The sequence below is a fragment of the Somniosus microcephalus genome, chromosome 4 (genome assembly GCF_052327205.1).
Source record: "Somniosus microcephalus isolate GS21.2 chromosome 4, FLI_Smic_1.0, whole genome shotgun sequence".
Lineage (NCBI taxonomy): Eukaryota > Metazoa > Chordata > Chondrichthyes > Squaliformes > Somniosidae > Somniosus > Somniosus microcephalus.
Window position 1 is genome coordinate 257,130,411 of NC_140990.1, and position 26,545 is coordinate 257,156,955.

The 26,545-nt window shown below is 43.1% G+C and overlaps 1 protein-coding gene and 1 long non-coding RNA gene across 2 annotated transcripts in view; one reads left to right on the forward strand and one right to left on the reverse strand.

The window, feature by feature from the left end:
• Positions 1-1,874, reverse strand: part of LOC147120405 (uncharacterized) — a 48,250-nt gene extending 46,376 nt beyond the window's left edge. The window contains exon 1 of the long non-coding RNA XR_015078188.1: positions 1,460-1,874. This is a non-coding gene — a long non-coding RNA (uncharacterized LOC147120405). The remainder of the gene's footprint in view (positions 1-1,459) is intronic.
• A 102-nt stretch (positions 1,875-1,976) lies between these two features.
• The window catches only part of ccdc14 (coiled-coil domain containing 14), a 52,642-nt gene continuing 28,073 nt past the window's right edge, over positions 1,977-26,545 (forward strand). Inside the window, 5 exon segments of the mRNA XM_085986287.1 lie at positions 1,977-2,326; positions 12,225-12,280; positions 14,783-14,858; positions 14,988-15,060; positions 16,209-16,349. Coding sequence (XP_085842413.1) covers positions 2,267-2,326; positions 12,225-12,280; positions 14,783-14,858; positions 14,988-15,060; positions 16,209-16,349 — 406 coding nt within the window. The 5' untranslated portion in view covers positions 1,977-2,266.

The window sequence follows — 26,545 nt, forward strand, 5'->3', positions numbered from 1 at the left end:
TAAGGATGACCCTGAGCTTCCGGTCGCCTGTCACTTTAATTCTCCACTTCACTCCCACTCTGATCTCTCTGTCCTCGGCCTATTACATTGTTCTAATGAAGCTCAACGTAAGCTCGAGGAACAGCACCTCATCTTTCGATTAGGCACTTTACAGCTGGCCGGACTCAACATCGAGTTCAACAATTTCAGATAATAATCCCTGCCCCCATTTTTCATGCAGTATGATTTTGCCATTCCCATTTGCAACATTTTCACAGCATGTTCTTTCAATTCCTCCCTCCCCTCCTAACCCCACCCCCCTGTCTCTGCACCTGCTTAAAATCTGTTACATTTCCAGTTCTGATGAAAGGTCCCAGACCTGAAACGTTAACTCTGTTTCTCTTTCCACGGATGCTGCCTGGCCTGCTGAGTATTTCCAGCATTTTCTGTTGTTATTTCAGATTTCCAGCATCCGCAGTATTTTGCTCTGAATTACCTCACACTTCCTCACATTATTCAGCCAGAGCAGCCAGACGTTTAACATAGTGGCAAAGTGCCACTCTGAAATTCCTGCCCCCGCTGGGTCAAATGCCCTAACGCTACAAGTAGCATTCCTGCTTACAACCCCCCTCAGTGGAGCAAATGTCCCACTAACATTTTATGGCATGACTGACTGTTTTCTTTGCAAATTACCTTGACCCTGGGAGAACCCTCCAAGAAATCTGCATTGCTCTAATTCTGGCCTCTTATGCATCACCCACCTCCCTCGTCACACCATTGGTGGCCGTGCTTTCAGCTGTCCAAGCCCTAAATTCTTGAATTCCCTCCCTAAACCTCTCTGCCTCTCCACTTCTCTCTCCACCTTAAAGACCCTCCTTTAAACCTACGTCTTTGACTAAGCCTTTGGTCACTTGTCCTAATGCCTCCTTCTTTGGCTCGGTGTCAATTTTTGTCTGATTATGCTCCTGTGAAGCACCTTGGGACATTTTACTATGTTAAAGGTGCAATATAAATGCAAGTTGTTGTTGGTTGCAGCAGAATGGCAACTGCTTGTGCCCCACTGAAATTCCAGCGGCAGAGTCAAGGCCCAGAAATACATTCGGGTGCAATGTTTTTAAACATTAAAATTTATCACTTTTCATTCAATCCTGGATTAAAATATGTTCAAAATTTGAGCTTTCATACAAACAAAATTACAACTTTTCATTTCTCTTCAGATGATTAACATTCTGTATTCCCAGCATTTTATGTTGTACATCGATTTCAAATTTCCAGCAGTTGGATATTTTTCTTAATTTTGAACTTACACCAGTAAATTAACATTTCATTTGACCGTGACAATGCAACCTTAACTTAGTAAACTGAATATATGACACACTGAAGCATAACTGGTTTCAAAATTAAGTCAACATTTTCTTTTAATTTATCGAACATGTACAATTTAATGCAGTTCATAAATCATATAATGTTCACAACTTACAAAAAGAGCTGCAAGTCTTTGAGAGACACACAAAGCGGAATTTTTCCATAGGGCACCATTGATGTAAGGGACTTTGTGTCGGAGCATTTGTCGCGCTCACTGAAAGAAAATTGCTGCATTTATAAATCAAGCCTGATCACGGTTCAAAGCACCGCGCACACAATAATGGGCTAGTTCGAGGTGGGAGCCAGTGAGTGGCCTTCGCTTCCTTGACTGTCTTCATGGTGACAGCTCCTTGGTGCGGTTGATAGGAACAGCGGGACAAGCGGCGACTTCCCCGCGAATTCCCCCCCCGGGGGGGCCAACACACATCCCGAGGAAACAGTCAGCCCCGCGCGCCGCTACCGCGCACAGCTCGGCCACCAACCGCCCAGCGCTCCACACTCCCTCCCACCTGATAGGACGGCCGAGGCTGTGATTGACAGCAGCTGTCGCCACTCACAGCGCACGGTGGTCACTGAGGGCGGGTCAATCCACATCGCGACCAATCAAATCTTTTGGCGAAGGCGGAAATTCCGCTCAAGGTCCTCTGACAGCCGGAGAAGTTGATAAAAAGGCAAAGCTGTTGTTTTGGTTAAAAGGGAGAGGGAATTGTTTTCAGGAAATGGTCTGATAATTCATTTAATAATTCGATTTAGTTGGTATGTTTCGGATTGAAGATTACACTGCTTACACATGTTTGGCGGGTAGGCGGGGCGGTGTTTGAATTGTTGTTGAGCTCCCTGTTTGTGTTCTGAGATGCTGTTCAGGGAAAATCTTGCGTTGATTGCATATCACTTCATCCCTGTCGTGTAAACGGCCCTGAAAATGCCCGTCGCGTATAATCGGGAGAAAGCAGTGAGGATGAAAACAGCCAAGGCTTCGAAGGTAAGTACTGAGAATCGATGCAGTTAACTGTGTTTTGTCTGATTTCTAAAATAGTTATTATTATGTAATGCATATTATGCGCGAATTTGCGTTTAATGAAAACAGTTACGACTGTTCAGGATCCTACTGAAAATTTGCAAGGCTGGGATCTTGTTACTTGGTTCTGTTTTGTTTCCATTGTTGGAAAACCATTTCCACTTAACAAGTGTCCCTAATGTGAGCAATAACAACAGAAAATGCTGGAAACACTCGAACAGGTCAGGAGAGAGAAAAACAGAGTTAACGTTTCAGGTCTGAGACCCTTTGTCAGAACTGGAAAAAAGTAGAGATGTAACAGACTTTTAAGCAAGTGCAGGGGCAGGGAAAGGGAGGAGGGGAGGAAAGAACAAAAGGGAAGGTCTGTGATGGGATGGAAGGCAGGAGAGATTAAAAGACAAAAGGGATGACGGTGCAAGGCAAAAGGAAATGGTAATGGCGCAAGTTAAGAAACAAAAGATGAGTCTAGATGAGGTGTAAATGGCAATGGCAGAATCATCAACAGCTGCCATGTGAGAAAAAAATAGGGGCCGAGGTTATGGTCTGAAATTGTTGAACTCTATGTTGAGTCCAGAAGGCTGTAAAATACCTAATCGAAAGATGCGGTGCTGTTCCTTGCACTTGCGTTGAGCTTCGTTGGAACAGTGTAAGTGTAAGAGGCCGAGGACGGAGAGATCAGAATGGGAGTGGTGCAGAGAATTAGTGACATGCGCAATTTTCCAATCTAAAGGGATGGTTCCTGAATCGAGAGAACTTTGGAAGATTATAGTTAGGGCATCTGCAATGTGCTCACCTACTTCCTTTAAAACCCTGGGACGGAAACCATCTGGTCCTGGGGATTTGTCACTCTTTAGTGCCATTATTTTCTTCATTACTGCTATTTCACTTAAGTTAATTTTATTGAGTCCCTGTCATGATTCAATATTAGTTTCCTTGGGATTTCCGGCATGTTATCCTCTTCCTCTGCTGTAAATACTAATGCAAAGTCATTATTCAACATGTCTGCCATTTCCTTATTATCATTGACAATCTCACCAATATCAGTTTTCAAGATACCAACATTGCTCCTTACCATGCTCTTCTTCCTAATATAATTGTAAAAATTCTTTGTGTTGATTTTGATACCCGTTACAAGTTTCTTTTCAGTACTCCCTTTTTTTGTAGATCTTGCTATCTGTTTTGTCACCCTTTGCTGTTCTTTGTATCTGTCCCATTCACTAGGATCTGTGCTATTTTTTGCATTTTTGTATGTTTTTTCTTTTAGATTTGTGCTGTCTCTTACCTTTTTAGTCATCTGGGTTTTTTTTGGGCAATTAGAGCTCTTGCTCCTCGGCGGTGTAATCTGGTTCTGTATCACATTAAATTCTTTTTTGAACACCTCCCATTGATCTTCTGTCAATGTACCCATTAACAGATTTGCCCAGTTTACTGTGGACAGTCTCTGTCTCATCCCGTTGAAGTTGGCCTTGCCTAAATCTAGAATCTTAATAGGTGTTTCACGTTTCTCCCTTTCAAACACTATGTTGAACTCGATCATGTTAGGATCGCGATTAGATAAATATTCATGCACCGTTGTGCTGTTAACTAAATCTGGGCTCATTACTTATTACTAAATCTGGCATGCCTCCTTGTTGGTTCTAGGACATACTGTTGTAGAAAACTATCCCGGACACACACACACAAAATTCACGACCTTTTTGACCGGTGCTAGTCCGCTTATCCCAATCAATATGAAAGTTAACATCACCCATTAAAACCACTCTGCCTTTGCTACACGCTTGTCTAATCTCTTCATTTATACAATCTAACAGTTCACAGCTGCTACCGGGGGCCTACACACAACTCCCACTAGTCTTAAATCCTTTCCTATTTCTTAATTCTACCCATAAAGTCTCTACTGCCTGCTTACCTCTTGTTATATCCTCTCTTAACATTTGAAGTGATTTCATCCTTAATCACTAAGGCTACTCCTCACCCTCTGCCATTTTCCCTATCTTTCCTGTAGACCTTATAACCTGGTATATTTAGTTCCCAGTCCTGACCGTCTTGCAGCCATGACTCTGTAATGGCTACCATGTCATACCCTCCAATTTGAATTTGCACCTGCAGTTCATTCAATTTATTCCTTATACTCTGTGCCTTTGTATAAAGAACACTTATTTGGGCCACACACCCTAGCCTGTCCTTCAGCTCTAATGTTTTACTCACATGTTTCTTATTTCTCTCTCCTGGTTTAATCACTTTACATCTTTACTTTTCCCTTTATCTGTAGTGCCTATAACACAATTTCTGACTGTTGCTCTACTCTCTCCCCTTTTGTTTGTTTTTGAATTATTATTTGCACTACAATTCCCACTTGAGCCCTCTTTTCCACACCCCCCGCCCCCATTTACTTGTTTAAAGTCCTTGTGACTGCCCTATTTATCCTTTCTGCTAGGACCCTGGTGCCAAACTGGTTCAGGTGGAGCCCGTCCCAAAGGTACAGTTCCTTCCTGTCCCAATACTGGTGCCAGTGCCCCATGAAATGGAACCCCTCTTTCCTACACCACTCCTTCAGCCACATGTTCACCTCCCTAATCTGCTTATCCCTACGGCAATTTTGCACGTGGTTTAAGTAAAAATCCTGAGATTATAACCCTTGAGGTCCTGTTCTTTAATTTAGCTCCTAGCTCTTGGTACTCCCTAAACAGGACCTCTTGCGCACTCCTCCCTATGTTGTTGATCCCAACATGGACCACAACGATTGTATCCTCCCCCTCCCTCTCCAATATCCTTTCAACCCGGTTTGTGATGTCACTCACCCTGGCACCAGGTAGGCAACATACCATGTGGGACTCTCGATCTTGCTTACAAAGGATGCTATCTGTCCCCCTAATTATAGAGCCCCCACAACTACCACATTACGCTTTCCCTCCTCTTTCTCCTCCTCCCCCGCCGCCCCGCCCCCCCCCCCCCCCCCAAGGCTTTGGACAGCCTCCTGCTCCAAAGTGCCTTGGTCCGCATTCTGGCTGTCCTTATAGGAACATAAGAAATAGGAGCAGGAATAGGCCATTCGGCCCCTTGAACCTGCTCCGCCATTCATTAAGATCATGGCTGATCTTCTACCTCGACTCCACCTTCCTGCACTATCCCCATATCCCTTGATTCCCTTATTATCCAAAAATCTATCGCTCTCTGTCTTTAATATAGTCAATGACTGAGCCTCTACAGCCCTCTGGGGTAGAGAATTCCAAAGATTCACCACCCTCTGAGTGAAGACATTTCTCATCTCAGTCCTAAATGGCCGACCCCTTATTCTGAGACTGTGCCCCTGGTTCTAGACTCCACGGCCAGGTGAAACATTCTCCCTACATCTACCCTGTCAAGCCCTGTAAAAAAATTTATGTTTCAATGAGATCACCTCTCATTCTTCTAAACTCTAGAAAATATAGGTCTAGTCTACTCAATCTCTCCTCATAGGACAATCCTCCAATCCCAGGAACCAGTCTGGTGAACCTTCATTGCACTCCCTCTATGGCAAGTATATCCTTCCTTGTGTAAGGAGACTAAAACTGTACACAGTACTCCAGGTGTGGTCTCACCAGGGCCCTATGTAATTGCAGTAAGACATCTTTACTCTTATACTCAAATCCTCTTGTATAAAGGCCAACATGCCATTTGCTTTCCTAATTACTTGCTGTACCTGCATGTTAACTTTCAGTGATTCATGTACAAGGACACCCAGGTCCTCCTGAACACCAACATTTCCCAATCTTTCACCATTTAAAAAATACTCTGCTTTTCTATTTTTCCTACCAAAGTGGATAACTTCACGTTTATCCACATTATATTCCATTTGCCATGTTCTTGCCCACTCACTTAGCCTGTCTATATCCCCTTGAAACCTCTTTGCATCCTCCTCACAACTTGCATTCCCACCCAGCTTTGTATCATCAGCAAACCTGGATATATTACATTTGGTCCCCTCATCCAAATCATTGATGTAGATTGTGAATAGCTGAGGCCCAAGCATTGATCCCTGCGGTACCCCACTAGTTACAGCCTGCCAACCTGAAAATGACCCGCTTATTCCCACTCTCTGTTTTCTGTTCATCAACCAATCCTGAATCCATGCTAGTATATTACCCCCAATCCCATGAGCCCTATTTTTGTTTGTTAACTTCTTGTGTGGCACCTTATCGAATGCCTTCTGAAAATCCATGAAAGCCCCATGCCACCAGGACAAAATGCATTAACAAATTAACAAGTCCTCCCCTCGAGGAGAGCACCACTAATACAGGTGGCCGAGTCAAACTAAAAGTGCATGCTTAAGGGTTAAAAGAAGATTTGATTATCTATGTTGACAAAGCAAGATGTGTCCTACAGTGCCTACTGAAAGCTTTAAGCAAACTGGTGGACACTGCATGATCTCGTTCCAAAGGTAACCCAAGCATGCACAAGGACTCTGAAGAGCAGAAGGAGTCGGAGCAACCTTTCCCCCGGATTCTGAGTCCTGGAAATTCTATACTGTGTAGTTGATCACTGACTGACCAGTTGAAACTGATAGATGTCTGAATGGTACGTAAAGGGAGATGGGTTGCAAGAGTGCAATCTGGAGTGAGGTGGGAACAGAGTGAGTGTAAGGACTATTAAAATTGGAATTTGGTGAGAGTAGAAATTAAGTGCAGGAGGTGGGGGAAGTAGGTGCTAAATAGATTAACCAATATTATATGCAAGTAATATAAACTTTAAAGTTGAACAAACTAACTAAACCTAAAAATGGCAGCACAGGAAGGGATAGTGATGTGCCATTCCTGCAAGACACGGGAGTTTCGAGTATGAGGTGTTGACTCTGGCAAATACGTCTCTGGGCAGTCTCACTGGCTCACATTGTCTCCAGTTTGAAGATTTTGAGTTTGAGAAATTGGCCACATTAGGAAAGAGAAGTTTGGGAGATAGGGAGCTGGCAGTGGAGGAGGAATGATGGGTGACTATCTGAGGGACAGAGAAAGGTAGGAAGGAAAGGGAGCACCCAGAGCAACGTATGCTTTACGACAGCTTAGTTTCCTAACACAACAACAACTTGCATTTATATAGCATGTTTACATCCCAAGGCACTTCACAGGAGTGTTATAAACAAAATTTGACACCGAGCCACTTGAGATATTAGGACAGGTGACTAAAATCTTGGTCAAAGAAGTAGGTTTTAAGGAGTGTATTAAAGGTGGAGGGAGAGAGGCGGAGAGGTTTAGGGAGGGAATTCCAGACCTTGGGGCCTAGGCAGCTGAAGGTACAGCTGCCAATGGTGAAGTGATTAAAATCAGGGATGTGCATGAGGCCAGAATTGGAGGAACACAGAGATCTGGGAGTGGGGTTGTAGGGCTGGAGGAGGTTACAGAGGTAGAGAGGGGCGAGGTCATAGTGCCAGGAGCCAATGCCTATGGGACAAATGAAGACTCTGAGCCGGGCCATCAATTAAATATCAATGACGTCAACAAACAAGAGATGGCTTGAGGTGGAGGGACATAAGCAACATACCTAGAAACGCAATACCAATTGGGGATTTGGTAGTTTGAGGGGCTGACCTGATCTTTTGCAGTCCAGACTCGCCCTCCTGGATGCTTTGTTCAGGAGGGTAGTGGTAGTGAGTGGCAAAGCCATGAATGTGAGGATGAGAATTTTAAACTTGAGGTGTTGGGAGACTGGAAGCCACTGTAGGTTAGCAAGCACAGGGTGATGGGTGAACATGACTTGGTGTGGGATAGGATCTGGGCAACAGAGTTTGACGATCTGAAGTTTACGGAGGGTTGAAAAACATTGGAATAGTTAAATCTTGGGGTAAGAAAGGCATGGATAAGTTTTTTTGCAGTAGTGGGCTAAGGCAGAGGTGGGATGGGTGATGTTGCAGAGATGGACATGAGAATGGTGAGGAAATGGGGTTGGAAGTTCAGCTCGGGGTCATGTAGGACACTGATGTTGAGAACTGTCTGGTTCAACCTGAGCCAGTGGCTGGGAAGGGGATGGAATTGGCAACAAAAGTGCAGAGTTTGGTGGGGGCTGCAGCCAATGGTTTTGGTCTTCCCAATGTTTAACTGCAGGAAATTGCAACTTTTCCAGGACTAGCTGTTGGGCAAGCAGTCTGACAACACAGTGGATGGGTTGAGAAAGATGGTAGAGAAGCAGACCGCGAGTCGCCAGCATACATGTCTTCAAATGATGTTGCCAAGCGGCAGCAGGTAGATGAGGAAGAGGAGGGGGCCAAGGATAGATCCTTGGGTGGGGGGGGTCTCCAGAGGTAGCGGTGTGGGGCAGGAAGAGAAGCAATTTCTAGAGTTGCACTGGCTACACTTGGATAGGTAAGAGTGAAACAGGCGAGGGCAGTTCCATTGCTCTGGACAGCGGAGGAGAGGCATTGGAGGATGGTGTGGTTGATCATCTCCGAGGCTTTAGAAGGGCAAGGAAGGGTAATGCACCACGGTCACAGAGGATGTCGTTTGTGATTTTTTTATTATTTATTTGTTCGCGGGATGTGGGTGTCAGCGGCAAGGCTGGCATTTATTGCCCATTCCTAATTGCCCTCGAGAAGGTGGTGGTGAGCCGCCTTATACAACTGAGTGGCTTGCTAGGTCATTTCAGAGGGCAGTTAAGAGTCAACCACATTACTGTGTGTCTGGAGTCACATATAGGCCAGACCAGGTAAGGGCGGCAGATTTCCTTCCCTAAAGAACATTAGTGAACCAGATGGGTTTTTACGACAATCCGATAGTTTCATGGTCACCATTACTGATATTAGCTTTTTATTCCAGATTTATTTATTAACTGAATTTAAATTCCCCAGCTGCCGTGGTGGGATTTGAACTCATATGATTGTAGCTATTTCAGTGCTGTGGCAGGGGTGGAATCCTGATGTAGAGAGTCAATGTTGCGGGAAAGATGGGCATGGATTTGAGCAGCAATAACACGTTCAAGAACTTTGGAGAGGAAAGAGAGATTGGAGATGGCTCTGGTCCTGGAGTTTGCGAGCACTGTGGAGGGGGAACCTAGGTAAAGGAATATATGGAAAATGAAGGCCACAGAGAAAAACTGACAAGTAAAAAGAACAATGCAGAGAGAACTGGAAATAGAGGGGAAAAAACAAAACCTGAGATTTGGCAGAACTGGATTTCTGCTGTCTGTTAGCAGGGAAGGAGGGGACTCTGGGTTTGGAAGCACTGGTTTGTAATTGGCTAAGAGATTTCTTCTATTGGAATATAGTTTTTTGATTGGGCGTGTGTCTCCATTTGTCTTTTTCCCCCCCATTTTTCTCTTTCCCCCTTGCTCCCCTCCCTCTTTGATTCACTTTATGAAATAAAAATGAATAGCTTTTAATTAAAAGTTTAGTTGAGAATCTACTTAAATTCACCATCCAGGTTGCATTTAAATCCTTTTCAAAAACACAGAAACTATTGTAGATCGAGGCATATTTGACTTCAGGTAACGGTTATATTGGAAAATAAACATTCAAAATAATCTTTACCCGAATAAAGCTTTTAAACCTTTACCCTCTGATTTGTCTTCAAATAATTTTGAAAAACAGCCAAGCAAATATTGTTGGAAACTGCACAAAAACATTTGAAAACTGCGGCTACCAAATGCTACTTGTGCATCCTGGGAAACTGCACATGCTCACACTGTAGAGTCTACCTTCAGCTTACAGTTGCAGCTGTGAGGACTTCAGTTTTAATGATATTAAAAGACACAGTGGATACATTTAATCATGCTATTGTGGAATATAGGGCTTGATTTTACAAACCTCGGCAGGTCTGTGATGGGGGACGTCGGTGGCGGGTCCCAATCCCGCTGCTGGTTCCATCTCGGCCTCTGAAATGAATTTCCTGAGATTGGGCTTGTTAAGCCCACCCAGCACATTTCCTGGCCAATTAGAGGAAGCGGGTCTGGTGTCGTCATCTGATGATGCATCATTAGCCGGTTTCCTTAAAGGGACCATGGCCAACTTTCTTTTGACATTTGTGCTGTCAGTGTTCTACAGCATTGAGGTGCTGCAAACACTGCACAGAGGTGCAGGGCTGCACCCAGGCTCTTCCATGACTCCCTCCATATGCTTATGGAGGGAGTCACAGCACACATGGAGGTCCTCTTCCCATCCCATGGGTGGAAGAGACCTCCCCAGGAGATCAACAGATACTGGTTGAACATTGCAGAGGAGGGCACAAGCAGCGATGTGGTCAGGAAGACCTGGGTGCAGTGCCACTAACCTTTCAATGATCTCAGTAGATCAGGAAACGTTAGTACAAAGCTGCACTCAACCTCATCCCGATGTGCCTCTCATCACATCCCCATCACTCTGCCTTCCCTACCCTACTCCTGCACATCCTTACTCACACCAACGTACCTTGCACCTCCACGCATCCCTCTCCATCTACATTATCACATCCCCATCTCACTAGCCACTCATCCTAGTGCAATCTTACCAACTAACAACACGCAAGGGTAGGCACTTGGGTGCTTTATGCAATGTTCATGTAAAGTTTCTGTTAATGTGTCAAACATGGAAACCTTTATTTTCAACACTTTGCATTCTTGGACAGATTTGTGTGCACCTTTGGAAGTTTCATGGCGAGACATAATGGTAACCCCTGCAATGGTGAGGAGTGTGAAAGGAATGGCTTGGGCATTGTAGGGACGCTTTATGGCATTGGTGTGGGGTGGTGCCAACCTGACGCATCATGTGACGGCCAGGGTGTACAGCGTCAAGTGAAGTAAATCTGGCCATGGTGAGGCCATCCCAGGCCTCCCGGCCAGCAATGTGGTTGGGTACTGATGTCCTGTGCAGCATCAGTTGATTGCGGAGAAGGTTGGTCTTGTTGGTGATGCTGGAGTTGGGGCTGATCGTGGTGGGATTCTGAGGATCAAGGTGAGAAAGTTTCAAGGGCACCCATGCTGATGGAATAGATGGCAGGTGAAGTAGAGATGACAGAAGCAATCTGTCAATGATGGGAGAGGTAATGAGGTCACATTGGATGGAGACTTGCAGCATCCTGAATCTGTAGTGGAAATGCAGTTCAGAGAAACTAGTAGTTAAGGGAACATTTTCTCAATCAGCTGGGAGCTTTGACTTGATATTTGAAGCTGTCAACTCATCAGCTGATTCAATGACTAGTGAACTCCCGCCTCAGCTTCACAGAAGAGGTCTAGGCACAGCGGGAAACCGGTGAGTGACCTGTAAAATCCAAAAAGCTGGGAAAAAGCCATTGCTAAGTAAACAAGCCACGAATGATTTTAATTGCCGCCCCCGCTGCTGCGTGTTGAGTCTGCTCAGCGCTGGCGGACCCAACATTTGGTAAAGGCACATGGCGGCGAGTTCACAGCGGGGTCCCAACCTGCTGGGGGGGAAAAAACTTTCCTACCTGACCTGCACCCGCTGACCACCCCCCCCCCCCCCCCCCCCCCCCACAAAATCCAGCCCATAATCTTTTCATATTTTTATTTTGTTTCAAACTTTATTTTTAGTCTTTGGAACTTTGTCATTGTCAACTTTCCTGCTAATTACCTTGCTTTTGATTCATACATCCCCTACCTCTCCAGTTATTATTTAGCACCACTAAAACTTGGTGTGATGGTAAAATGTTGACAGGGTTTCCTATTATAAATGTTAACACAAAAAGCATAATCATGACATAGGTGCATGCCATATGTAAGACTTTTAATATTACTACATACATAATCAGTGTGCACCAAATTACATTAAATGTCGATGGGTCAACATTGTGATTTTTGTCACCCATTTAAAGGAATGGCCCACATTGTAACGTAGTTGGAAATTGCCAACATGTTTCAGGATTTATTCTGTTAATGTATGAAAATTGTTTCATTTCCTTGCTAGGTACTCTCATCAGGAAGGTTAGTAGGCTCTTCCAAGCAATGGAATGGCAAAAAGAGGTAAGATCTACACTGTTTCTGCCTTTTTTTGGAGTTATTAACTGTTTTTTGTTAATATTAAAAGCTTCAATAAAGATTACTAACCTCTTTGTCAGCATTGCTATGTTTTATGCAATATGTAAAATTTATTAACTTTTGGGGAAAATATTATAGCAGCTGTTGACATTTACAATAGAGACTTGAGCTAAGAATGTATTGACAGAAAGGGCTGTTTATTGTTTTGGGAGATGTGTCTAATAATTGCTGCCTGAACACTTGGCACAATGTTAGGGGTCCTTTTGTGGAGGCTGTCGACTTTTTTTCTGCGCCGGAGTTTCAGGAATGCAACACTGGCTGTGATTAGTATTCAAGCTCCCTTTACTAGTATTACTACCAGTTCCATTATTTATTGCTTCTATGCGTTCTCAACATTAAAAACCATCTTTTTTTTCATAATTGTAGAATTACGGAAGATTGGAAGCAATATAGGTCTTGCTGTGTTGCCACTTTCTACCTGAACATTTGTGTCTTAACCTGTTCATTCAGTACTTTTCTTGAAATTGCATTTTTAAAAAAGGAAAAGCTGTATTCCACTGAATTGGATCATCCTAGATGTCGTAAAAGGGAGCATTAATTGGTGCCTCTCAGTCTTCCTTTATTTTTTTTAATGATATTTGTTGTTTCTTGTGCAGGATAATGCCTAGGAACAAAGATGGGCTAAGAAACGCGAGTAGGTTTACAGATAATAATTGATAATCAAGGGGCTATAGGAAGGGAGGAACTTAAAACAATGACTCTCACTAGAGAAAAAGTACTAGGCAAACTGATGGGACTAAAGGCTGACCAGTCCCCTGGACCTGACGGCCTACATCGTAGGGTTTTAAAAGAAGTGGCTGCAGAGATAGTGGATGTGTTGGTTGTAATCTATCAAAATTCCCTGGATTCTGGAGAGGTCCCAGCGGATTGGAAAACCGCAAATGTAACGCCCCTATTCAAAAAAGGAGGGAGGCAGAAAGCAGGAAACTATAGGCCAGTTAGCCTAATATCTGTCATTGGGAAAATGCTGGAATCTATTATTAAGGAAGTAATAGCAGGACATTTAGAAAATCAGAACACAATCAAGCAGAATCAGCATGGTTTTATGAAAGGGAAATAGTGTTTGACAAATTTACTAGAGTTCTTTGAGAATGTAAGGAGTGGATAAAGGGGAACCAGTAGATGTAGTGTATTTGGATTTCCAGAAGGCATTCAATAAGGTGCCACATAAAAGGTTACTGCACAAGATAAGAGCGCACGGGGTTGAGGGTAATATATTAGCATGGATAGAGGATTGGCTAACTAACAGAAAACAAAGAGCCGGGATAAATGGGTAATTTTCCGGTTGGCAAACTGTAACTAGTGGGGTGCCACAGGGATCAGTGCTGGGGCCTCAACTGTTTACAATCTATATTAATGACTTGGATGAAGGGACCATGTGTACTGTAGCCAAATTTGCTGATGATACAAAGATAGGTGGAAAAGCAAGTTGTGAGGAGGACATAGAGTCTGCAAAGGGATATAGATAGGTTAAGTGAGTGGGCAAAAATTTGGCAGATGACGTATAATGTGGGAAAATGTGAGGTTATCCACTTTAGTAGGAAAAATAAAAAAGCAAATGATTATTTAAATGGAGAGAGACGACATAATGCTGTGGTACAGAGGGATCTGGGGGCCCTTGTACATGAAACACAAAGTTATCATGCAGGTACAGCAAGTAATTAGGAAGGCAAATGGAATGTTGGCCTTTATTGCAAGGGGGATGGAGTATAAAAGTAGGGAAGTCTTGCTACAACTGTACAGGGTGCTGGTGAGACCACACCTGGAGTACTGCGTGCAGTTTTGGTCTCCTTATTTAAGGAGGGATATACTTGCATTGGAGGCAGTTCAGAGAAGGTTCACTAGGTTAATTCCAGAGATGAAGGGGTTGTCTTATGAAGAAAGGTTGAGCAGGTTGGGCCTAAACTCATTGGAGTTTAGAAGAATGAGAGGTGATCTTATTGAAACATATAAGATTCTGAGGGGGCTTGACAGGGTAGATGCAGGGAGGATATTTCTCCTCGTGGGGGAATCTAGAACTAGGGCACAGTTTCAGGATAAGGGGTCACCCATTTTAAATGGAAATGAGGAGAAATTTCTTCTCTCAGTGTCGTGAATCTTTGGAATTCTCTACCCCAGAGAGCTGTGGAGGAGGAGTCATTGAATATATTCAAGGCGGAGATAGACATATATTTGAGCTACAGGGGAGTCGAGGGTTATGGGGAGCGGGCGGGAAAGTGGCGTTGAGGCCAAGATCAGATCAGCCATGTTATTGAATGGCGGGACAGGCTCGAGGGGTAGAATGGCCGCCTACTGCTCCTATTATGTTCTTGTATCTCTTTTGTGACATTTGGGGTTTTGTTGCAATTGAGGTGAAAGAGTTCACGTTCAAATCTACATGGAAAGCAAAGGTTTTATTGATTCCATTTTGATTTTTTCTCTCGCTAGGACTGCAAGAGGAAAAGCTTCAATAACCTCTGTAGAGTCTGGTTACTCCCTGTATTCCACTGATTCTGAGGATCAGGTATAATTTTTTAAGACAGTTGATTCTTCTGGTTTTAGTTATAGTAATGTTGCATCTAAATACTGAATGCAGATATGAATCATTTTAGCTGATATTCAACCATAAATTATGTCAATTGTTTTTCCAAAGGTTACAAATATTCATAAAGGCCTTGACCGATGTGCAGCTTTATTGCAGGATATTTTGCAAAATGAGACCGCAGGTATATGTTGCATTATTTAGTTCCTGTGATGCTATACCATTTAAAAATGTCAGCATTGATTTAATCTGTTCTCTCATTTGCATGAGAAACTTAACGGTGATACTATAAACACCAGGTATATCAGCATCTGAAAAGATAAGTTAGCATTTCGGGTAGGTCTGAGAATGGATTTAGAAACATAGAAGATAGGAGCAGGAGTAGGCCATTCGGCCCCTCGTGCCTGTTCTGCCATTTAATGAGATCATGGCTGATCATCCAAATTCAGTACCCTGTCCCTGCCTTCTCCCCATATCCCTTGATCCCTTTAGCCTTAAGAAATATATATAACTCCTTCTTGAATATATTTAACGAATTGGCCTCAACTGCCTTCTGTGGTAGAGAATTCCACCGGCTCACCACTCTCTAGGTGAAGAAATTCCTCCTCATCTCTGTCCTAAATGGCTTACCCCTTATCCTTAGACTGTGACCCCTGGTTCTGGACACCCCTGGTTCTGGACTCCCCCGCCATCGGGAACATCCTTCCTGCATCTAGTCTGTCTAGTCCTGTTAGAATTTTATAAGTTTCAATGAGATCCCCTCTCATTCTTCTAAACTCCAGCGAATACAAGCCCAATTGACCCAATCTCTCTTCATACGTCATTTCATTTGTAAGAGATGAAAAGTGCTGGGTGATTAGATAAAACGTTAGTTTAGACAGTTTATGAAAATGCATTAAAGGACAAAAAAAAACAGTAAAACAGCTCAGGTAATAAAGGTGTGCAAAGTAGAATGTAAATGAAAGAAACTGGTAGGAAAATGGGGAGACAGCTAAGGTCTAAAATCCTATAATTAAACCAGAGAGCTATAGAATATCCAGAAGGAAAGTATACTGTTCCTGAAATTTAATTGGAAGAATGTCGGAAGCCTAAGACAATAAGTCAGACTTACAATGAAAGGGGGAATTGAAATGACGAGCTGTAGGGTGGCTAGGGTCATTCTTGCAGACAAAACTGGTTTCCTCTGTTTTCCCACACCTCACATATCTGAACAGTTAAAGAATTCACTTAAGTAAAACACCTTTTTTTAAATTAGGCAATGCAATGTCAACATTTGCACATATTGGAAAATGTACAGTACTAATGCTTTTTTTTAATGCAAACCAATGTTAGATCTGAAGGTTGCTCCTCTGAAATCGGGGAGGACAAATGCTCCAAAAGCAAAAGTGACATCAGGCAAAGGAGAAAGCACTAAAAAGGAAGTCAAGAAAAATGGCTCTGTTTCCTGTGCTCCACGTGTGCAAAAAGAGATTGGTAAGTTATAGAAAAGGCAAACAAAGCAACTTGGTAAAATATATAGATGTTTGATTCAAAGGTGCTGTACAAAAATATAGTTGCATAATGTTGCGCATTGTAATTCTCAAACTTTGTAGGTAGAAATGAGTCATGGCTTTTTTGCAGGGAATAACATAGGTTTTATACACCCATCACTCATGAACTATCTGTTATTTCACATGGAAAAAAAATGGGAAAGTATAGCATTGTCATCCCTCCCTTGATGAGCACAAACCAAATTAAAAAGAATGAGAAAACCTTTACAAAATGATTTCAGTAGTTTAGAGCATAATTGGCTGTGAAAGTGCAGCTGTGTAGGGAGTGATCCAGCAATGATGACCTCATCCAGTAGTTTACAAGAACAAAGGGGCCAAAGGTGTTTTATTTGAGGAGGGGGTGATCCTGGTTTTGAAAGCAAGAAGTACAGTACCTGAGAAGGAGGTATATTTACATTTACAACAACAGCTAGCATAGGGCCAGGAAGAAAAGTTGTGTGGTCAGCAGTTTAGCGGGAATGAGGTCAAGAGCCTCATGGACAAGATTAGTTTGAAAAAGGCATAAAGGGAGAGAGGAGAGAAACTGGGGAAAGATGTAGGTTCAGGGCTAGGACAAAAGAGGATGGTGTCGCTTGGTGGGCAAGGGAAGGGAGGAAGGCAGTAGAAACTGTAAGAACGCTGGACTTTGATATCCCGACAAATGTGACAAGGTACTAGACAAATCTATAACACACTCACCTGAGCTCCTCACTAAGGAACTGTATGGGGTTTACACCAGCTTAACTTTAGAAGTGAATAATTGCTAATTTTGGCTCGCCAAACTGTCTTGCATCTCCCAATTTGGATTTAATTCAAATTTACCTTACCAACCCCAATTAGGATACCAACAAGCTACTGAGTGAATAAGTTAACCCTGGCCAAATTATCACAAGTCAGACAAGTCATGCACTAACAATTGTTTATTAATTTCAAAATCATAATTATTACTATTTAGAGTTAAATATTTGAGTATACGAGTAATTAATAATATATAGAAATAGTTGCAGACAAGGTCACCTAGCAATTTGTAATTAATGGCTAGTTGGATCTAGTATTGTGCAATGGGACATGGCTAATTAATAACCTTGTAATAAGGGAGCCTCTAGGGTGCAGTCATCATATGATAGAATTTTATGTTGAGTTTGGGAGTGATTTAGATAATTCCAAATATAGGGTCTTAAATCTGAACAAAGCAAACTATGTAGGTATGAGGCGCGACTTGGCTAAGGTAGGTTGGGAAACTAGATTAAAAGATATGATGGTAGAAACCAATGGCAAACATTTAAAGAAATAATTCATAATTCACAACAAATGTACATTCCCTTAAGGAATAAAAACCCCACTAGAAAAAAGGTCCAACTGTGGCTATCAAGAGAAGTTAAAGATAGTATTAGATTAAAGGAAGAGGCTTATAAGGTTGCCAAAGAGCATAGTAAGCCTGAGGATTTTAGAATTCAGCAAAAAAGGACCAAGAAATTGATGATAAAGAGAGAGAAAATAGAATGAGAGTAAACTAACAAGAGGCACAAAAACAGATTGTAAAAGCTTCTATAGGTATGTAAAAAGAAAGATTAGCAAAAGTGGGTCCATTACAGACAGAGACAGGAGAAATTATAATGGGGAATAAGGAAATAGACGTTGTAACAGGGCACTTTGAAAATCATAATATGATTGGGCAGAGTCAACATGGATTTATGAAAGGGAAATTATGTTTGACAAATCTAATAGAGCATTTTGAAGTTGTAACTAGCAGGGTAGATAAGGGAGAACCAGTGGATGTAGTGTATTTGGATTTTCAGAAAGCATTCGATAAGGTGCCACACGAGGTTATTACACAAAATTAGTGCTCATGGGGTTGGGATAATATATTAGCATGGATTGAGGATTGGTTAATGGACAGAAAACAGAATAGGAATAAATGGGTCATTTTTGGGGTGGCAGGCTGTAACTACTGGGGTACTGCAAGGATCAGTGCTTGGGTCTCAGCTATTCACAATCTATATCAAGGACTTAAATGAGGGAACCAAGTTTGCTGACGATACAAAGCTAGGTGGGAAAGTGAGTTGTGAGGAGGATGCAAAGGGATACAGACAGGTTAAGTGAGTGGGCAAGAACATGGCAGATGGAATATAATGCAGAGAAATGTGAAATTATCCACTTTGGTAGGAAAAATAGAAAAGCAGAATATTTTTTAAATGGTGAGAGATTGGGAAATGTTGTTATTCAGAAGGACCTGGGTGTCCTTGTACACGAATCACCGAACGTTAACGTGCAGGGACAGCAAACAATTAGGAAAGCAAATGGTATGTTATCCTTTATTACAAAAGGATCGGAGTATATAAGAGTAAAGGAGTCTTGCTGCAGTTATATAGGGCCCTGGTGAGACTACACCTGGAGTACTGTGTACAGTTTTGGTCTCCTTACCTAAGGAAGGATATACTTGCCTTCGAGGGAGTGCAATGAAGGTTCATCAGACTGATTCATGGAATGGGGGAATTATCCTATGAGGAAAGATTGAGAATACTAGGCATATTTTCCCTAGAATTTAGAAGAATGAGCGGTAAGCTCATTGAAACATATAAAATTCTTACAGGGCTTGACAGGGTAGATGCTGGGAGGATGTTTCCCCTGGCTGGGGAGTCTAGAACTAGGGGTCACAGTCTTGGGATAAGGAGTTGACCATTTAGGACTGCGATGAGGAGAAATTTCTTCACTCAAAAGGGTTATGAATCTTTGGAAATCTCTACCCCAGAGGGCTGTGGAAGCTCAGTTGTTGAGTATATTCAAGACAGAGGTCGATAGATTTTTGGATATTAAGGGAATCAAGGGATATGGGGATAGTGCAGGAAAGTGGAATTGAGTTGGAAGGTCTTATTGAATGGTGGAGCAGGCTTGAAGGGCTGAATGGCCTACTCCTATTTCTTATGTTCTTTACTTCACAAAATGAATAATAGGTTGTAAAGGCAGTTCAGTGTATTACTGTGAATTGTTGATTATCAAATCAGTGTCTGAGACTACCGCAAATGGGTGAAATTAAATTAGGATTAACTCCTTAAATAGAGTCTATGTGCGGGTGATTAGCAACTTATTCAGCCTTATCCTGATAGTTGACTTCTCTCCTTTCCTTAGACACCAATGTCAACTGCCAGGATGCTGGGTGATTTAACTGCTCTCAGTAGAGGCGTTATCCATTCTCTTCAGATCTTTGGCTGAACTACCTTATGCATTATTGACTGCATTAATGACTGTATCTGGACTAGTTGGCTTAAATCCTTGATCTTAACAACTTGTACCTTTAAGTGACAACCTTATTTCTGCTTGTATCTGACTGCTGCAACCTCCTCTGTTGTGGATATTTCTTGTCACTTGTAAAGTTATTCTTCTACATATGTTAAGTAAAGATTACTACAGAAGACTAAAAGGAACAAAGAGAATCTACATCTAATGAAAACAGAATCTGCTGAGAGGTGTACCGAACACATTGTACCTTAATTTCAAAGAACACCCTTTTCCAGTCAATTGACCATTCTGAGTGATGCGGGTCAGATGAGTTCAACTCTTTTTTGGTGTCGATCACTTCCAACAGCCATGCAAGTGCCCTGGAGGACCTCTACGTTAATGAGGCATGAATACCTAAGCATGCAAAGTCACATTTTACTCCCTAGCTCCTCAAGATCAGATAAAGCATGACTTATTTATATTCCACTGATGAGCTACCTCTGAGACTCTCTTCAAAATGGGCCTTCCATCACTGATAAGTAATGGCCCAGAACTTGGTGTTGGGGGCTTGCCGCGCGTGCAAGCCCCCGATGCGCACTTACCCGGCGCGCCGACATCTGAAACCTGGCCCGCAGTGGATTTCCTGTCAGTGGCCCGGTTCTGATGTCGGCGCGCTGTGCTAACCTGACCCAGCGGCGTAGTTAGTGCGATGTGCCGGCTGGGATCAGGTGAGCACTGTTCAGCCAATTGGGAGGGGAAACTTCATTCATAAGTTTGAGAGTAAGAACTGTCAAACTCATGAGAAGTACTGCACCCCAAAACACTACTTAAACTTTAATTAAAATTAAAAAAAAATCCCAATCATTAAATTAAGTATACATAAGTTTAAAAAAAAAAAATAATTTAAACAATTCTTTTTTGAAAAAAATAAATTTTTAATAAAAAGGGTCTAAAACTAAACTTACCTTATTGTAGATTCTTTAAAATAATAAACCTGTGGAAAAAAAATTCTAAATTGCACTAAAACACCACTTACCTGTAAAAATAAATACTTACGTGTGCTTTTTACAAGCGTAAAGACCGGAGGCCTTTACACATGCGCAAATCCCCCAAAACAGAGGAAATCCAAGATGCACGCGCTGCCCCCTACAGCGCACGCGCTAGCCTCTTCACCTCTTGGGTTAGAGGAGAGGAAATGCCGGTTTTCAGTGCATGCGCTGTGCATGCTGAAAATCGGCATTTCCTCCGGCCAGACACGTGAGTACCCCTTCCGTACTCATGCGTTTGGGGAGGAATTACTGCCCCAATGTTTTGTTTATATACACATGCCAATGACTTAATTGGCTTTCAAAGCCTTCATTGTTTTAATTGGTTTTGACTTAGCAGCCGTCAGTTTAACTACCAACTCCATTTTGGAACACATTTCAGGCAATTTACAGGGCATTTCTGTACAGAAGCATTGCAGCAAAGAGAAGGCCAAGGGCAACAAGGTTTGAAAGGCGTAGGGAGATGAAGGTGGTTAGGGATATAACAGTGATCAGAGATGCCGTTGTCTGTGATGAAGACCATGTGAGTCGAGAAGCCATGAGAGATGGCAAGGTTGAAGGGGTGGCCGTGTATGGGTAGGAGAGTTTATATGATGGGAGAGCTTTAGGGAGGACAGGAGGTCAGTGATCGAGGAGAGAGGATAAGGGTAGCGGAGATGAAGATTTAAATCGCCAATGATGACAAATCACACAGTGCAGAGGCTGTGGGAGGAAAGGAGGGAGGATATCTTGGAGAAAAACTTGGGGTGGTGGGAAGGGAGGTAGATAATGCTGATTCCAAAGGAGAAATGAGGGCTGGAACAAAATAAGATGGTTGAAAGAGGAGCAAGTACCACGGCAAGACCAACAGTGCCACACCGCCACCACAGCGGTTTGGGTGGGGCAGGTGGTGGAAAGTATAGCCAGGTGGGAAGGATTCGTTCAGGGGCAAGGTGTTGTCAGCTGTGAAAACATTTCAGTCAAAGTTGGGATGTCAATGATATCGGGCACAATAAAGTTGTGGATGGCACGGGCCTTATTTACAAGTGAATGGACATGCTGGATGGAAATGCTTAGAAGGGCGCTGATTGTTGGTCCGCTGGCAGAGTACAAGTGGGAATTGGTAGTTGGGGGTAAGTGGAACGGGAAGGAGATTGGCAAGATTAGCTCCCAACGGCTGTGCTGGATTGGAACATTAGCGCAAGAAAAGGCTGGGACACTTTGGGTTTCTGCTCATGAGGCAGAAACGGGTGCCTTGATTGGTCCTTCAGGAAATGACAAGAGAGGCACAGAGGGTAGCTGTGGGCTTATCCAATGAGGAATGAAGCCTGGATGGCAGCAGGAAGGCAGAGAAGTAGTCATGGGTTGGAGTAAGTAACGCAGGAGGCAAGGTACACAAAGAATGATGACATGCTGGGTGATTGGAAGGCGAGGAAGACGGGAGGAACGTGTCCCAGAAAGAAGGAAAAAAAGGGAGTAATGGGCTTGGGTCCACAGTGACAGCCGAAATGCACACTAAGATGGGGACAATTGGAGTTAACATGGGTATGGCAGAGATTAGAGAGCTATGCCCTGGTTGTAAACGGAGGGTCTTTCCCCCTTACTCTAGGTGCCATGTATCTGTTGGATCAAAAATTGTTACACTCACTACACTTGGTATCTTGGTGTTACAATAAAAGAGATTAGTCTCCATTCTGTGACAGTGTTCTGGTCCAACAAAGTTGAGCCTTGATACTCATATAGAGCAGTAGGATTAATAGGAACGGTTAGTTCAACGGGTGCTTGCTGGAACATAGGAACAGGAGTAGGCCATTCAGCTCCTCGAGCCCCTTCTGCCATTCAATGAGATCATGGCTAAACTGCGACTTAACACCATATACCCACCTTTGGCCCATATCCTTTAATACCTTTGGTTAACAAAAATCTATCAATCTCTGATTTAAAATTAACAATTGATCTAGCATCAATTGCTGTTTGCGGAAGAGCGTTCCAAACTTCCCTCTGTAGAAGTGATTCCTAATTTCACTCCTGAAAGGTATGGCTCTAATTTTTTAGACTATGCCCCCAAGTCCTAGACTCCCCAATCAGCGGAAATAGTTTATTTCTGTCTACCCTATCTGTTCCCCTTAATATCTTGAAAACTTTGATCAAATCGCTCCTTAACCTTCTAAATAAAGGGAATACAGGAAACTTTCGTTTAACCGGAAGTCCGGAAAGCTCTATCTACCGGCAAAATTCAGGAGCCGTTTCCTATAAGTTTTTTTTACTTCTCGTTGCTTTTTTTTCCCAGTCAGGCTCTGCAAGGTCAAGCTGAAGCTGTTGCTTAGCTACAGAGATGCTTTTAAGCTGCGGCCGACTGTTTTGAAGCTGTTGCTAAGCAACAGGGTTTGTTGATTCACACGGAGCTGAAAAGCTCCGTATGTTTTAACATTAGCGCGGGTTTATACGGCAGTTTTGATGGGGCGGCACCAACTCTGCCCCGTCAGTGCCGGATACCAGAAAGTTTCCTGTACAATCCTAATTTGTGTAATCTCTCCTCGTAATTTAATCCTTGGAGTCCGAGTAACATACTGGTAAACTTACGCTGCACTCCCTCCAAGGCCAATATTTCCTTCCTAAGATGTGGTGCCCAGAACTGCTCACAGTACTCCAGGTGTGGTCTAACCAGGGCTTTGTATAGCTGCAGCATAACTTTTACCATCTTGTATTCTAGTCCTCTAGACATAAAGGCCAGCATTCCATTAACATTTTTGATTATTTTCTGTACCTGTTCATGACACTTTAATGATCTATGTACCTGCGAGTGGGAACACTTTGGTACTTGACAACCATGACACAATTAACGTCTGTGTTCATTCCAGATATTTGCTGCTGTATTTGGAAGTAGCTTGGTAAACCTAAATAACCACTCATTGAGTGATCATGAAATTGCACATAAATGATCCTCGACACCTCTGGTTTGAACAATTTATAGGGAGTCGCAAGGGTCCTGGGTCCTGTCCTGAAAAATGTCACAAAACTAGTGTGCTCTTTTTAAGAACAGTTTGTCTACTTGATAAGTCGTGTCTCACTGGTTCAGTGACTTGAGTTCTCATTCTGTAACCTAATCAAGTGATCCTTGCTGCACACTGGCATGAATCGGAGCTAATATTGCTCTAACAGGCAAGTGGGTACACCCCCACAGCTGTTTCAGCTGTTGTGTTTCTTGAGAGGATATACAATATTATTACTCCTCTCAGATCTGTGGATTGCTTGGAAGTTGAATTCCAGCAACAGTAAATGCCTGATGAACCAGAAGCACTTTCGGAGCTCTGTGGCTTGCAATAACCTTGAGAGGAATCCTTTCTAGGTAAGGTCAAAATGTTCAACTGCACACAGTACAAGAAGGACATCCTTCTCCGTGGCTCAGCATTTGTAAGGGCCTAATTAAAGAAAACAGCTACTAATTCCTGGTTTTCCTGAATGCTGCCTAATCTCTGATAGCAATTTTATGTGGCAAAAATGCTATTGTTCCTTAGGCTGACTTGCTGCGATTGAAGGAAATATGTTCCAGGAATTAAACTTTTTCTCTCAAACTGGTACCACGTCAGCTTCACAGTGAGGCAATCTTTCTGTATATGGAAACATTCCTCTATAGGTTTCACAAACAACACTAACATGGGGGAAGCTACACTAAACCATGTAAATATGCTACAACCATACTGTTCTTGCCACTAACCAGATGTAAGGTCCAGCAGATTAAATAATTTAAAAAAAAAACTCTAGGCCCAGAAATGTCTGCTAAGCGCCTGAAGAAACTGACCACAGCAGTCAGTAGCAATGGAATTTTGAAAAGGGGGCCTCAAACAGAAATCCAATTTCTGGGCCCTGGTGTTCTAGAATAAATTCAATGAGTCATCCAGTAATAACATTGGATACATATCTTTTACTTTAATAATGTTTAGATATCAATAACCAACACAAAGTCTAATGATTTTGGTGCAGATATTATCAGGCATGCCTGGGAATGTCACAAGACTGATTTCGTAATAGCATCCTGCAGTATCTTATATGATCTACTTGTCTACTAATGCTCTCTTGGCTAGAAATTTGTAACAAAGTCTCTCTGGTTCAAATGTACTAATAGAATCATTGGGAGGAATTGTAATGTTGGAGAGAGTATGGGTTTAGGTGCGGATGGGAGATTAAGTTCGCCGAAAATGTAAGTGTGTTGGGAAGCCAGCTCCAACACGACGACTTCCAGGCTTAACTCTGGCATGTTGGGTTGGTTGTGTGTAACCCCCTCGGGAGAGGTGCATTAGTGATTTTAAATATGCTAATCACTCAATTGCAACGATATTTCAACCTAATTTTAAACTTAACGACACATCCACGGGTTTTCCGTGCTTCCTGAAACTCGCCATGGCAAGAACACAATGGCAATTCATGCGGTTCATTAAAAGTCAGGCAAATATTCCAATAAATTCTTAAGTGATCGCAACTGCTTTCTTACCTACCAGTGGGAAAGGGTTTGTTCACAGTACTTGTGCTGATAGGCTACTTTCTACACTTTGGAGGTTTTCAGAATCAGATCCGGATGGGTGACGCCTTGGCTGCCTTAGATTGGACCTCTGACGAGGAGTAATATGACAAACAGCAGCAGCTACAGGCTGCTGTTGCCAGACCCGCCTCTGGACAGCACATCGGGGAGTACCAGTAGCAACAGGCCACTGTTACAAGACCTACAGCTGGACAGCAGAGAGGGGAGCAGCAGCAAAGGGGTCAAGCTCACAGAAAGCACTACCTATGAAATGGGGTGTACAGGCAGAGGCTGCGCCTCCTTGAGCTGTCTGAGGAGCAGTGCTTCCAGAGGGTTAGGTTGTCGTGTCGGGTGGTGCTAGACATCTGTAGCCTCCTAGAAGAAGACCTGCTCCCTGCTGGACCTTGTGGCCATGTGTTACCAGTATCTGTGAAAGTCATCACTGCCCTCAACTATTTTGCCTCCAGATCCTTTCTGGGCTCTGCCAGAAACACATCCAGGTTTCCCCAGTTGGCGGCACACATGCATAAGGCAGGTGACTGATAATTTCTGGCCCTGGCAAAGAACCCATGTCAACTTTGCCTGTGATGACACCAGACAGAATGAGAGGGCACTCGGGTTTACGTCTCTGGCTGGCCTCCCACAAGCTCAGGGCATCATCAACTGCACACAAGTGGCAATCCGCACACCCCAAGATCAACCAGGAGTATTTGTTAACTGCAAGGATTTCCACTCCCTTAATGTGCAGCTGGTGTGCAACCACCAGAAAATGTATTTGCTGGTGTATGCCAGATTCCCAGGGAACTGCCATGATGCTTTCATTCTGCAGCAGTCCAAGCTCCCTGACTTCTTTGGACCTGCAAGCAAACTTGAGAGGTGGGTGCTTGGAGATAAATAATACTCCCTTTAAACTTGGCTACTGACACCCGTGAGAAACCCAACTAATGTCGCCCAAGAGTGGTTACAATGAAAGCCATATGATCACCAGATGTATCATGCGATCGGCATGCTCAAGATACTCTTCGGCGACCCGGACAGATCTGGAGGTGGCCTTCAGTACTTACCAGCCAGCGGATCCAGAATGATCGTGGTGTGTTGCACTCTGCAGAACATTGTGCAGCAGCAAGGATTGCAGGAGGAATAAAGCGCAAAGCACACACCGTCTGCGGCTGAAACCGAGGAGGAGGAAGATGACACCAGTATAGTACCAGCTGCTCACATTGCTGCCTGGGATGCCAGAGATTCCCTTTATAGCTGCAAGATTTGCTTAGTTACCACCAGTGGACCACTATAACAACCACATCCAATGGCCAGTCTTTTTCTATTACTTTGCACCACTTATTACTTGTGTAGGCACAGACTCGGCCATGGGGGTTG